Source organism: Syngnathoides biaculeatus, chromosome 23 (genome assembly GCF_019802595.1).
Source record: "Syngnathoides biaculeatus isolate LvHL_M chromosome 23, ASM1980259v1, whole genome shotgun sequence".
NCBI classification, from domain to species: domain Eukaryota; kingdom Metazoa; phylum Chordata; class Actinopteri; order Syngnathiformes; family Syngnathidae; genus Syngnathoides; species Syngnathoides biaculeatus.
In genome coordinates this window covers 11,290,664-11,304,060 of record NC_084662.1, presented here as the reverse complement: position 1 = coordinate 11,304,060, position 13,397 = coordinate 11,290,664, and the positions used below count along the sequence as shown (strand labels likewise).

General features: G+C 47.3%; 1 protein-coding gene across 6 annotated transcripts in view; it reads right to left on the bottom strand.

The window, feature by feature from the left end:
* Positions 1-13,397, bottom strand: part of LOC133496745 (MAM domain-containing glycosylphosphatidylinositol anchor protein 2-like) — a 175,004-nt gene that overhangs the window by 69,542 nt on the left and 92,065 nt on the right. For all 6 annotated transcript variants that reach the window (XM_061812670.1, XM_061812673.1, XM_061812667.1 and 3 more), the window contains 2 exons: positions 9,689-9,780; positions 9,382-9,619 (listed from right to left, as the gene is read on the bottom strand). In XM_061812670.1, coding sequence (XP_061668654.1) covers positions 9,382-9,619; positions 9,689-9,780 — 330 coding nt within the window. The remainder of the gene's footprint in view (positions 1-9,381; positions 9,620-9,688; positions 9,781-13,397) is intronic.

Genomic DNA, 13,397 nt, shown 5'->3' with positions numbered 1-13,397 from the left:
CGCGCTGACACTGGCGCCGTCAACATTGAACCCGAGCCAAGCGTGTTGGGAAAACAATGGACTGATGCACTAAAAGTCCCGGAGGACCATCATCCGCCGGAATGAGCTGGATCTTTCGCTAAGCCACACCCTCTTGAAATGCTCGCGGGCCAATCGTGGCGCAGCCCAAAACAGAGGCTTCACATTTTTTAATGGCGCCGCTCTGTTGAATTCAAGGACACGTGTTTAGGATATTTTGGACGTCTGGGTTGGGTTTTTTGGTTTTCGGTTAAAAGTGACAGTATGTTCACAAAGTTATTAATCATTATTATTGTTTTTATTGAATTATAATATCCTTTTTAAGGGTGACTTGTTGCACCCTATATGGGTAATAATCCATCCTCCATCCATTTTCTTTGCCGCTTATCCTCACGAGGGTTGCGGGAAGTGCCGGAGCCTCTCCCGGCTGTCACCGGGCAGGAGGCGGTGTACACCCTGAACTGGTCGCCAGCCAATCGCAGGGCACGTGGAGACAAACAGCCGCACTCACAATCACAGCTAGGGGCAATTTAGAGTGTCCAGTTAATGTTGCATGTTTTTGGAATGTGGGAGGAAAGTGGAGTGCCCGGAAAAAAACCCACGCAGGCACGGGGAGAACATGCAAACGCCACACAGGCGGGTCCGGGATGGAACCCGGGACATCGGAACTGCGAGGCCAACGCTTTACCAGCTAATCCACTGTGCCATCAAATATATATTTGGTGTTCTTTCTATACCAATGGTGCATAGTGACAGGCAGAACAATTAAATACTCATCCACCGGACATCCAAAAATACAATTAAACTGTGCAGCCACATGTTGCAAGTCATAATTTTCATGATAATTTGGTTAGGTTAGTGTGAAACTTTCAATACCCAAGCAAAATACAGACTTTGGACATATCTACTGTATGTGATTGATTGCATAGCCATTTAAAAATCCCCACAAGTCTTAAATTGTGTTCAGATTTTTTTGTTCCTTCTGGAAAAAAAGAAAAGAAAAGAAATTAACAGATAAATGCAGGCTTTGCATGAAACCTGGCCGTTGACCGCAATCCGTCAAACATCAGGAGACACGTCAAAAGCATAATTTCTCCCATTGTCCACAGAAGCCAATCGGTAAACAGTCGTAGCGACGTTGCGGTTATGAGTGGCAAAACCAAGGTGGGTCACCATCATTACGCCAAGCCTTCTCAGTGCAGATTAGCCGGCCAATTATCGCAAACTCAAAATGCATTTTTTCGACCGGGTCTGGACTCGTTGCCTGGAAACACTCGCCGGGTCTGGCGTGAATGCGGTCAGAACCATTTAGCGCTCAAAACAGATCTCATAATTCCGCTGTCCCATTTATTCGGTCGGTGACATCATTCCCTTTCGCCATGGCAACGTAGCACTCTCGCGCTCTGCTCCACGGACTGCATGTGAGAGCGTGTGATGAGAAGGTATGCAGCTTTATTTGACGTGCTTCCGCAGACACATAAGGCAGCAATGTAGGTGCTTCGTTTGCTCTTCTTAAAAATAGCCACGACAATATTGTCACTTCTGACAAGGTACCCGCATTATTGTAGTCACATGCATGTATAAATAACTCATGTCTGTACATTTTATGTGCTTACAACCCAGCAACTTGTGCGGCAAGCTAGCCGATTCATTTTTTTTTTTTTTCTCGTTGAGAAAGACGAGCAACATCGTCAGCCCCTTGCTCAAAAGCTACCAAAGTGACATCTTATGTTTATTTCACACGCAACAGCAGCTGGTTAAGGCAGCCAACAAGTCGCTTTGTTAATTCTTGTTGAGAATTACAGGCACGTCAACGTCGTCCGTCTCGCAATGGTGGAGGAATACACACATACCGATACAAATTGTGCTACAATGGCGTGTTGAGAAAAATTGGCATGGGAACATTGGGATTCCCATGCTCACAAGTTACCGAAGTTGCCGGTATAGACACCTATCGAGGTGCCCTACATAAGTTTATTTCACATGCTACTGCAGCTAGGCGCTAAAAAAGATTTTTTCCTCACATTCTTGTTGATAAACGAGCATTTCAACGTTCAGTCAACGAGTGCTGCCAAAAAAAAAAAAAGTATACCAAAGTGACAGCGATAGAGCTCATGCACGTATTCCAGGTCAAAAAGGAGCCGCTCGACAGTGTGGGGGACCTGAACCGGAGCAGAATATACACAATGCCCGAGACTTGTTGTGCTGTTGGTCAAGGCAGATATTCAAAGAGATAATTTTATGGAATACCAGCTGAAAAGACGAGAAAAGATCGACAGATTTCGCCAATTAAACGTGATGGAAGGTGCCCAACCAAATACACACGACTGTGTCGCAATCACTTAACTTCAGGTAGGGATTATTCTTCTCAATCTCAAATTCCCAAGAAGTATTTATAATGCCAAGTTGGCTCATTTGAGAACAATGCGTTTAAAAAAAAAAAAGACGGAGTCGTCTCAAATGTACACGGAAGCATGTTGCACCCACATGTTAAACTTCGGTAAAACCACTTCCCTGACAGAAGTTTTTATTTTTATTTTGTTTTTTAATATGCATTGCTCTCAAATGAGTCCAATGCGTATTAAAAAAAAAAAAAATAAATAGCCGGTCACACAGAGGTTTACCGAAGTTCAACGTGTGGCCGCAACGCGCTTTCGTGTACGGGGGCTTAAGCCTATCCCAGCGGTTTATTTGCTTTTTTTAAATACACGTTGAACTCATTTGAGAACAATGCATATGAAATTAAAGTCAGGGAAGACGAAAACATCGACTTTGGCATTAAATATGGGTCCTCTATGCCAAGTGTCTCTAATTTTTCCACATACCTTTGTTTGTCATCACCTTCTAAATGTTTAACAGTATCGAACAGAATTCTGGCCGTCGTGCAATAAGACGTATTTTCCGTCGAGATGGAATGCCGTACGGCGCTTCCTTTGTCGTCGTCGTTTTTCCACGCAGCGAGCGTCTCATCTGGAAGGTGAGCCGTATCGCCGTGGGCCTATCGGCAGCGGTTAACGAGGGAAGGAAGCCTGTTTCTTATTCATGTTTTCCTGTCAGGCCCAACCCCCCCCTCAGCAGGAGAGGCGGGTGATTTCCCAGAAGAGCCTCGCGTACAGCCGCCTCCGCCTCTGGAACGTACAACTGCAGGTGGTTATGGCGCGAAAACGACTCTCCGGGCGAGGAACAAAGCTGCCAGGTTGTCACGCGCGTGTTCGACATGCGGCATCTCGCGCCTGCTTTCACGTGGAAAGTTTTCCCGGGCTGGGGAGGGGATGGAGCCAGCTGCAGGACAGATGCTCTGCACCTTCATCCCACCTCTCCTTTGGTTTGTTTGCCAGAGTCCTTCGTGTGGCAACAAAGCTGCAGCTATACACAAATATTAAAGCGTCATCCCTATAAATACATTACTATTGGCTCAAAATTGGCTGCATTTCCTGCCCGTGACATCATCCAGGACATTCGCCATTGAAAACACGCTGTGGCCCTACTGTGGGAGATGGAAGCTTTTTTCAACGAAGAGAACATCTCATAACAGAGTGAAGTGACCAATAGGACAATAACCTTATCGTTTCAAGCCATATTTAGATGATATGCGGATCGCAGTCAAACCACCTCCCTGCGCGATCCACCTCTGCATGGCAATGCCGCCCGTGAGTTACGACAACGCCGCGGCCAAACTGCCTCCCCGTCCGATCCACTTCCACAGCGGAGAGGAGCCACCACAGCCCGGTTCCACGATGAGCCACCCAGGCCTTGTTGCCGGGGTGCGATCCACAAGGCCTGCGAAGGCCATCCTTCAGCGGCTGCTGCACAGAAACTTTCTGATGTGCACATCGACACATTTACCACCCCTGATTTATGGATTACGCCCCCCCCCCCCCATTATTGTTTTTTTTTTTTTTGATACACACCTTCCTATCATCTGGAACCCACGAAGCACTCGTCCTTTGCACCTGTGCAATCCATTTTTCACAACGAACCGGATCTTTTGGAAAAGTATGAAAAGCGAATCCGTCCTACCAAGTGTTCGAGCAATATCCAGCAATACAACGAGCCGGCATTTTGGCTAGCACGAAGGAACAAGAGCTACCTTCCAGCAGGTAAAACTAGTATAAACAGTCTAGGCCGCTTCCTGCTTCTTCTCAAAAACAAATCCCTCGAGAGGATTTTCATGGCGGGAGTTACAAAAAGTCATATAGGTAAAAATCACGTTTTCTGGTGCGGATGAGTCCATACCGGCTGCCGTTTTTTCATTAATAACATACTAAAAATCATCCATTTCCTGACAGTGGACCTTTAATAAGATAACTTTTCTTTATTTCGCATGCTGCGTGGCTAATGCCTAACACGAACACGTTTTGCATGCTGCTGCATGACGCATGGCGCAGACTGTTTTGCCGAATCAACAAACGCGCAGGGTGCACGAAAATCAGAATCCGGCATTTGCACCCCACCGCAGAGGTTGACAAAAATAGAGCCCGTCATCTCCACGCGCTGTGGCGCCATTTTTAATAGCACGCGTGGAGGTCGTTTACAACCTGCTGCTGATCGCTCGTTGAATGTGTCGCTAACAATTCAAAATGATGTAAAGCAGTTCTTTGTTGGGTTCATGAACACCCGCGGCTCATTTATTAAAGAACTTGCACACTTCATTGATTCGCTCGATCCATCACGCGCAATTCCCGTGATTGACGGTCAGGACTGGGCGGTGCCAAAAGCGTCAGGTGCGCGCGGGATGCTAATGGAGCGATCCAGCGGGCAAAGTTTTCCGGCGGAGGTGACTTTGGAGTCCTCCGGCGTACTTTGCGATCGTTCATCAGACCGGCGACGAGCTGCGGATCCGCTATGCTAATTTTAACGAACAGACCCGCCTAATCGCTGTTGCCGCATTCTTCCCGTAGGGAGCGTAATGAATGGGGATCTCGTTTCTCCGGCCCGGTTGGAATCCGGAGTTTTGATTGCGGTGTTAAAATGTCAAGGATCTGCCTGTAACAACTTGACACTCCATTACGGGTTTTTTATCTCCGAGCTGTGTCCCGCTAAGAGACAAACAATATTTCATAAAATGGCGAGTAATTGAACAATAATCCATACACAAGAGCTAATGAGAGGATTAATTGGCTGCTCCCAGTGAAAAGTTTATGGGATATTTAAGTTTTTTTTTTTTAATACACTGGATCTTGTAAGTCCTTTTCAGCTGTCCCTCTGTCTTATAATCCTGACAGCATCCAGCGGGGAGGTCCACGTCCTCATTCCTGCTTATAAATAAGCATTAGCTGGCGGTCGGAGACGGGGTAGAACGCTTTTAATGAGCGCGTCACGGTTCCAAAATATTAGCGGTAGAATGTGGCGAAAGCAATCTGCATGCATCAAAAAAAAAAAAAAAAAAAAAAAAGTTGCTAAGAAAAATTCCCATCTTTCAGAATGTGTAAGCCGGAGCTGTGAGAGACTGTGTAAGCTCTCCATTTTTTTTTTTTTTTTCCCTGAGCCCAGACAGACCTGCAGCGTAATCTTCTTTAAACGCTTTTATTAAGAAGCCTAATTGCGGTTTGGGCTTTCCTGCTGTGGGAGAAACGGCTTTTTTTTTTTTTCGGTGTACAAAAATGTGGCACCTTCCAGGCAGTGGGCGAGGAAAACAGCATATCCAGGAATTTTTGTCTCTTTCCCGCTAACGCATTAATGCCATTAAAGTTTTAAAGCCCAAGTGCCATCCCTATAAACATTCTAATATAGATATTGAAATGAAAAATACGTATCACATTATTCACTTCAATGTCTATACGAAAAAATAAATATGAGCGGAGAGCGCGTCATCCATGCGCAAAGTTGCGGAAGTGTCATTCCACATCCAAATGGTCGCTATATTGGCTGCATCTCCTGCCCGTGATGTCACCCCGGACATTCGCCATTGAAAACACGTTGTAGCCACCTACTGTGGGAGACGAACACGCCCATTCTGACACGGAAGATCTGTTCGAAGACGTCTCACAATCGAGTGAAGTGTCCAGCAATATTACCCTATCGTTTCGAGCCATATTTAGATGATATGCGGATCACTTCTAACTAACAACAGATTCCCAGACAGTATGTATGAGCCAGCCCGACCGAAGCCGTGTTCGTCCGCGAGGCACGACGCGGAAGCCTTCGCCGGCGAGCCTGACGCGGAAGCCGTTCGACGCGCACATCGACACATTTAGCACCCCTGTCGTACCTACGCGGATCTTTTGTTACCCTATGAGAGACGGATTACGTGGTCCCCCCCCAACTATTTTTTTGTTTTTGCTTTGGTAGGTGTATACACACCTACTCGTCATTTGGAACCCACAAAGCCCTCGTCCTTTGCACCTGTGCAATCCATTTTTCACGGTGAACCGGGTCTCTTGGGGAACCGGGAAACTTATGAAGGGTAAATCCATCTGAAAAGTATGAAGTATGAAATCCATCCTCCAGAGTGTTCGAGCAATATCCAGCAATGCAACGAGCCGGCGTTTTGGCTAACATGAAGGAATAACGAGCTACCTTCCCGCAGGTAAAACTAATAGAAAGAAACGAGGCCGCCTGAGCGCGCTACTGCCCTGTACGTCACTTCCTGCTTCTTGTCCAAATCAAATCCCTCGAGAGGATTTTCATGGCGGGAGTTACAAAAACCCAGATACGTAAAAATCATGTTTGGTGGTGAAAAAAACAGATGGGTCCATACCGGCTGCTGTTTTTCATTAATAAGATACTAAAAATCAGCCATTTCATGACAGTGGCACTTTAAGGAAAACCATCATTTAACTAAAAAGACCAAAAGAGGCTGGAAAAAAATAGGTGGAATAACTCCCTGTAATATAAACACAGAAGCACACCACAAGGCAGAGCAACCAGATGTCAGAATCCACGTACCATAATATAAATACGATAAATCTTTGGACGACAACATTTTTAGCTCCTACTTCTGACGCCAAACATTGTTTTGCTGGAACGCACCCCCCCCCCCCCCTCGCGGTAAATCTCCACACACGATATCGCCCAGGCATTTCCATTCCACTTGACAACAACACTCGACAACACTCATTATTTGCAGCCCACAGACTCCACTACTTAAAAGATAATGAGCAAACTTCTTTTCCTTCGTCTTCGTCTTGGCAGGTGCGATTGATCCTGCTGTTTCGGAGCGCGGGGATTATCAAAGGATTATCTAAGAATAATTATGCCGCCAAGGTCGACGTGCCTCTTTCATGTCGATGATGAGGTGCGCCTGTGATGCGGCATTGTGTTTGTTGGGTGGTTTTTAAAAAAAAAAAAAAAAAAGGAATGGCGGCACCACGTGAATGCAAAATTCAGAGCGCAGGTTGAATGGCATAGCGCCCCATATTTTTTTCTTTTTTTCCCGTGCTCGGTTTGCACTCTGACAAGGTGCGGCGGTTCTCCCGTAACCATTTCTGACACCCCCCGCCGTGCATACCGACGGCGCGTGCCGCGCAGGTCCGCTACGCGGTTTTGAAAATGCTCGATGATGAAATGTGGCCACCACGAGTGAAAACACAAAACGTTTATTTCACATTTCCGGGGCCCCCCCCCGGTCATCACGGAAACGCCGCGCTCGCCGTCGAGCGAGCGCTAGAGGCCGGCAGCGCGGGCAGCGCTTCCTTTCCATGAGATAGGACTCAAACTTAAAAACAAGCTTAAATCAGAGGATATAAAGTTCTTTGTGTGCAGTGATAAAATAAAATAAGCAAGTTCTACTTTAAGATGGTCTGGGTCTGATCTCCATCCTCTCTGTTTAGCCAGCTTGTTTTACATAATTCATTGCGGAAATTTCAAATAAATCAAACAAAGTCCTTTCTTCCCGATGCCGACGCCTCCTCAAAGTTTAGTCAGGATGGTTGCGTCGACCATCTTGTTGAATGTGATATAACCTCTTTTGTTGGGTTATAAAAGGACGTCAAATGCTTTGAGGATCCGCGATGGCACTGGACAGATCTTTGTGGATGCAGCTTCAGCACATTTAAAGTTCTATTTCAATTCCCATCCATCCATTTTCTCATCCTCACAAGTGTGTGTTGGAACCTATCCCAGTGTTCTTCGGGCAGGAAGCGGGGTACATCCTGAACTGGTTGCCAGCCAATCGCACGCCACATAGAACCAAAGAACCAATCACACCTGCGGGCAATTTAGAGTCTTCGATTAACGCGTATTTTTGTAATGTGGGAGGAAACTGAAGTGCCCGGAGAAAACCCGCACAGGCTGGGCCGGGATTTGAACCCCTGTCCTTAGAACTGTTAGGCCAACCAGTTGTTTCACCTTGCCGCCATGATAAAACATCCATCAATTTTCTTCACCGCTTATCCTCACAAGGGTCGCAGAGAGTCCCGGAGCCTATCCCAGCTATCAACGGGCAGGAGGCGGGGTACACCCTGAACTGGTCGCCAGCCGATCGCAGGGAACATCGAGACAAACGGCCGCACTCACAATCACACCTAGGGGCAATTTTGAGTGTACAATTAATGGTGCATGTTTTTGGGATGTGAGAGGAAACCGGGGAGAATATGCAAAGTCCACACAGGCGGGTCCGGGGTTGAACCCGGAATCTCAGAACTGTTAGGCCAACGCTTCACCAGCTGATCCGCCGATAAAACACGTTTTCATAATTCAGTTCACATGCTAACAAAACTGTCAGAGAAAGTCTTTTCATGACTCCTTTGCTAAATTAAGAGAACGAACTGGCTGTCAAATTCCCGTCCATCCTCTCTTTGTGTAGCGTTGGCACGACTTTTGCTTTTAAGTGCCGGTTTTGAGTCCTTCCCCAGCCTGTTTAATTATCAAAGCCGCCGGAACTGCGCACAATGGATCCCTCGCCGTGATTACTGCCTTGCTCAAACGCTCCCGTCCCCCTTTATAAGCGCTAATGCGAATGATGCTATTTTCAAGCGCAACAATGCAAAGCCTACAGGAGTCTTTTGTTCCAGGCAACTCTCTTTGAGAAGAGATTGACGGACGCTAAAAACCAACACAAAAAGACAACAAAGATGGCTGACAGACGATGACTTGCTTTTCACAGCCGCGCGTCAAATAATCATTTTCCACAGAAATGACTCGTCGCAATGAAGAGAGACGGCGTCGGTGATGTCGCGATGCAAAATGGATTAATGGATTGTCATCGACACGAGAACAAAGTTAGTCAGACGGCAGCGTCGGGGGGGGGGGGGGGTTGAAGGCAACCAATCAGGTGCGAGGACGATGGAAGTTTAGTAGGCGAAATCATTGTGGAGATGGGAGTAATATCAAATTATTGTTTGGAGATTATGACTCCCCCTGAATGAGGTACGGTAAACAGCGGCGGTCGCGGCGTCGTCGACGGCGGCGTCCGAGGCTCACCAGTAGTGGAGGAGATGTTGACGTCGATGCTGATCTCCGGGATGCCGCCGCCCTTCAGCGCCGCCACGCACGTGTACGTGCCGAAGTCGGTGAACTTGAGGTCGATGATGTCCAGGTTGGTGGTGCCGGGCGAGATGTCCGTGTCCGTCTGCGTGATGACCATGCGCTCCGAGCTGCGCAGGCCGCGGCCGTTCTTCAGCCAGCTGAAAGTCAGCTCCTCCGGGGGGGTCGCCTCCACCTGCGACGACGCCATCGCGTAACTATTTTCCTCCTGACGGATACGTGCTCGGTTCTTTCACCGTCTTACCTGACACGATATTTTGACCTCGCGACCGATCTGGATGTTGTCGTCATTGTGGTACGGGTCGGGCGTGATCCAGAAGCGGCCTTTTTTCAACGCTAGGGGGGAAGAAAAAAAAAAAAAATCATGTTATAACATGTAATAGCGCCATCTGCAGGGTCACTGACTCACTTCGGGGCTGCAGACGTTACACATGTACATTTTGCTTGCTTCTTTGTCCTCCTCCTATTTCAAATATCATTTTCCGGTTATTTTATCCCGGGCATAAATATTGCACGGTGAGTAGGCGTTTCTGTAAATCGACGACGCGGGCGTGTGTACAAGCGAGATAAGTGGGACGGCTACAAATTTCACCGGCCCGCTCGCTCGGGTGGGCAGGGAATCTCTCTCAAAAAAAAAAAAAAAACACGATCAGGTTAAAAGTGCTCGCTCGGCAGATTTCGCGGGGGGTCGGCTTTCCGTCTTTCAGCCCCCCTGCCCCCTCCCTCCGCCCTTTTTCTGATAACCAATTCCTCACAAAAAAAAAAGTCAAATGAATCTTTAATGAGCGCTCTTGACGGAAAACAGAACTTTCCCATTTGCGACAGAGATAAACTGCGACTCTTGACGATTGTAGTACAATTTTCCACAACATCATGAATTTTTCACCGGGGGGTGTTTTGCTCGACGCGCGCACACGGGACAAACTCGGCTAACCTCACAGACCTCGCTCAAGCTTATATTGCAAAAAGTGCTTGATTGATCGACTGTATTTTTAGACACAAATCAATAGACCATTTTGAGATCCCACTTCTGTTGCCCAATATGCCTGAAGTGAGCTCGCACAAAGAAAATATTGGGTTCATTTTAAGATCCCACCTCTATTGTCAAATAAAATTCTTTATCCCATAAACAGTTAACAGCATCACAGGAAGAACGCCACATGCTGGCAAGCATTGGGACACTAAAACAGCTGGATACTGGATCCAACTTCACTCACCATATTCTACCTTTTCACCTAAAGATCTAACAGCAACTTGGGAAAGACACACAGGACACAACATTGCAGATTGACCACATTTTAAAGTTGACCAGCTTCATGTCCGACATCCTGGATCCCACTTCTGTAACCGAATACGCTTTGGTGTCCCACAAAGAGCGTAGAACTTCACAAGAAAACATCACAATGCACATGTCAGAATCTACCCAAATGAATCCTCATTAAAGATGCCTGATTTATGGTGAGGGATACTAGATCCCACTTCTGTCACCAACCATGTTCCTGCGCTCCTTCAAGAGCCAAGAACATCAAATGAACATCACATAAAAGGCACAATAATGCAGGCGGACAGTGTACTAAAGATCTAACAGGAACTTGGGAAAGACATACGGGACACAACATTGCAGAGTGACCACATTTTAAAGTTGACCAGCTTCATGTCCAACATCCTGGATCCCACTTCTGTAACAGAATATGCTTCGGTGTCCCACAAAGAGCGTGGAACCTGACAAGAAAATCATCACAACGCACATGTCGGAATCCACCTAAATTGATCCCCTTGCCAGATTTATGGTGAGGGATACCAGATCCCACTTCTGTCACCAAGTATGTTCCTGCGCACCTTGAAGAGCAAAGAACATCACACAACATCACATAAAAGGCACAATAACGCGGGCGTGCTGTGTATCAGATTCTACTGGAACGCTAATTGTCCTGGTGAGTCATACCGGGTCTATTTCGAGATCCCACTTCTGTCGCCCGACGCGCCTGCAGCGAGCTCGCGTGTTTTTTTTTTCTTCCTGCGCTTATTGCGGGAGTAATGGGGAGTGTCAAACAATCACACAAAAAGAGCGGAAAAGGCTTTGGCGGCTCGTGTACACGGCTGTGGCGCAACAGCACCACGGCGGCGTTCTGACACGCGCGCATCTCCCCGGCTGTGGCACGCCAAAGCTACACAATAGCGCGGGCTGATGTGTACACATGCAAATGAGAAAGGACGTTGCAATGTGTTTTTCCCTCCACTGGCTCTAATGAATTCCGCTGGCTTTTTTTGTGCGAACCAGATGAATCATCATCCCTCCGACTCATTTCTCACTTTTTGCCGTCCGTCCATCTTCACAGCCGGAAGCCCCTCAGCTCTTCAGGGGGAAAAAATAAAAAATAAAAAATATCCGGACCGCTCTCTCTTTACGGGGCCAGATGGATGTCCGTCTCGCCCTCCCATCCTGAAGGTTAAATTCCAAAACTGCGTCGACGGGCGCCGGCCAGGTGCGCCCCCCCCCCCCCCCCGCCTTTCATCTCGCCATTATCGCCCTCCGCACGGCACGCCGACGCGTCGGAAAGCCGAGGCTTCCGGCGGAGGGATGAAAGTCGCAATCGCGGCTTTCAAGCTTCAGGCGGACCGTCGGCGTCAAAGAATCCGCAAAAATACGCACAGATGGACGTCGGTGGGCCACATTTAACTTCCCCCTGCCATTAAAGGGGTCCATCAATGGAAAATATATTCAGAGATTTTTCTGGGAAGAAAAAAAAAAAACGTTTTGGGGGAAAATGAATCTCTAAATTCACACAAATATTTTTGGATTCATCATAATGTATGATGTTTTGAGAGCCTTCAGCATAACCTCCAGAGACTCCAGCCCGGCAAGCATCAAATGACTAACTCGTTTAATGGCTTTTTCTTTGGCTTTTTGCAACACTTAAAGGAGAAGAATCGACAATTCAGGAAGTGAGCAAAAAGTTTGGTGAACGAGAAGCAACGGTACCTCGACTTAAAAGTTTCTCCTGGTGTTCAATAAAAGTCTGAAATGTGCATCTCCGACTGTGTTTCTCCTTTCCCACATTTGAGGGCAGAACTGTATGAAGTAAGTACCGTAATTTTCGGCCTACAAGCCGCAACTTTTTTCACACGCTTTCAACCCTGCGCTTTATGGGGTTATGTGGCGCTAGCGTTAGTACGGCACTAATGTTGGCGCAGCACTAGCGTTAGCGCACCTGGTTATAAGCCTCGGTACATAGAGAGAGTTACACGCTATCGTGGCGCTAGCGTTAGCGCCGCACTAGCGTTAGCGCACCTGGTGATAAGCCTCGGTACACAGAAAGAGTTTAACGCTAGCGTGGCGCAAGCGTTAGCGCCGTACTAGCGTTAGCACACCTGGTTATAAGCCTAGGTACACAGAAAGAGTTTAACGCTAGCGTGGCGCAAGCATTAGCACACCTGGTTATAAGCCTCGTTACACAGAGAGAGTTTAACACTAGCGTGGCGCTAGCGTTAGGGCCGCACTAGCGTTAGCGCACCTGGTTATAAGCCTCGGTACACAGAAAGAGTTTAACGGTAGCGTGGCGGCACTAGCATTAGCGCCGCACTAGGGTTAACGCACCTGGTTATAAGCCTCGGTACACAGAGAGAGTTTAACACTAGCGTGACGCTCGCGTTAGCGCACCTGGTTATTAGCTTAGATACACAGAAAGAGTTTAACGCTAGCTAGCTAATAACCAGGTGCGCTCTGTCGGCCAGGAATTACGGTATAATTGGTTATTTCACGTCCAGTAACCCAAAAACTTGGTTCAAATCCCACCTCGGGAAACTGTTACACTGCATCCGCACAACATAAGAGGGTCAAACACTTTGTATTACATCAGCATGTTTGCAAACAACATAGTAGAGAGGACGTGTGTGCGTTTAAATGTGTCAAACAGCATCACGCCGCTCTGTCACATTGGCAATATTTCTTT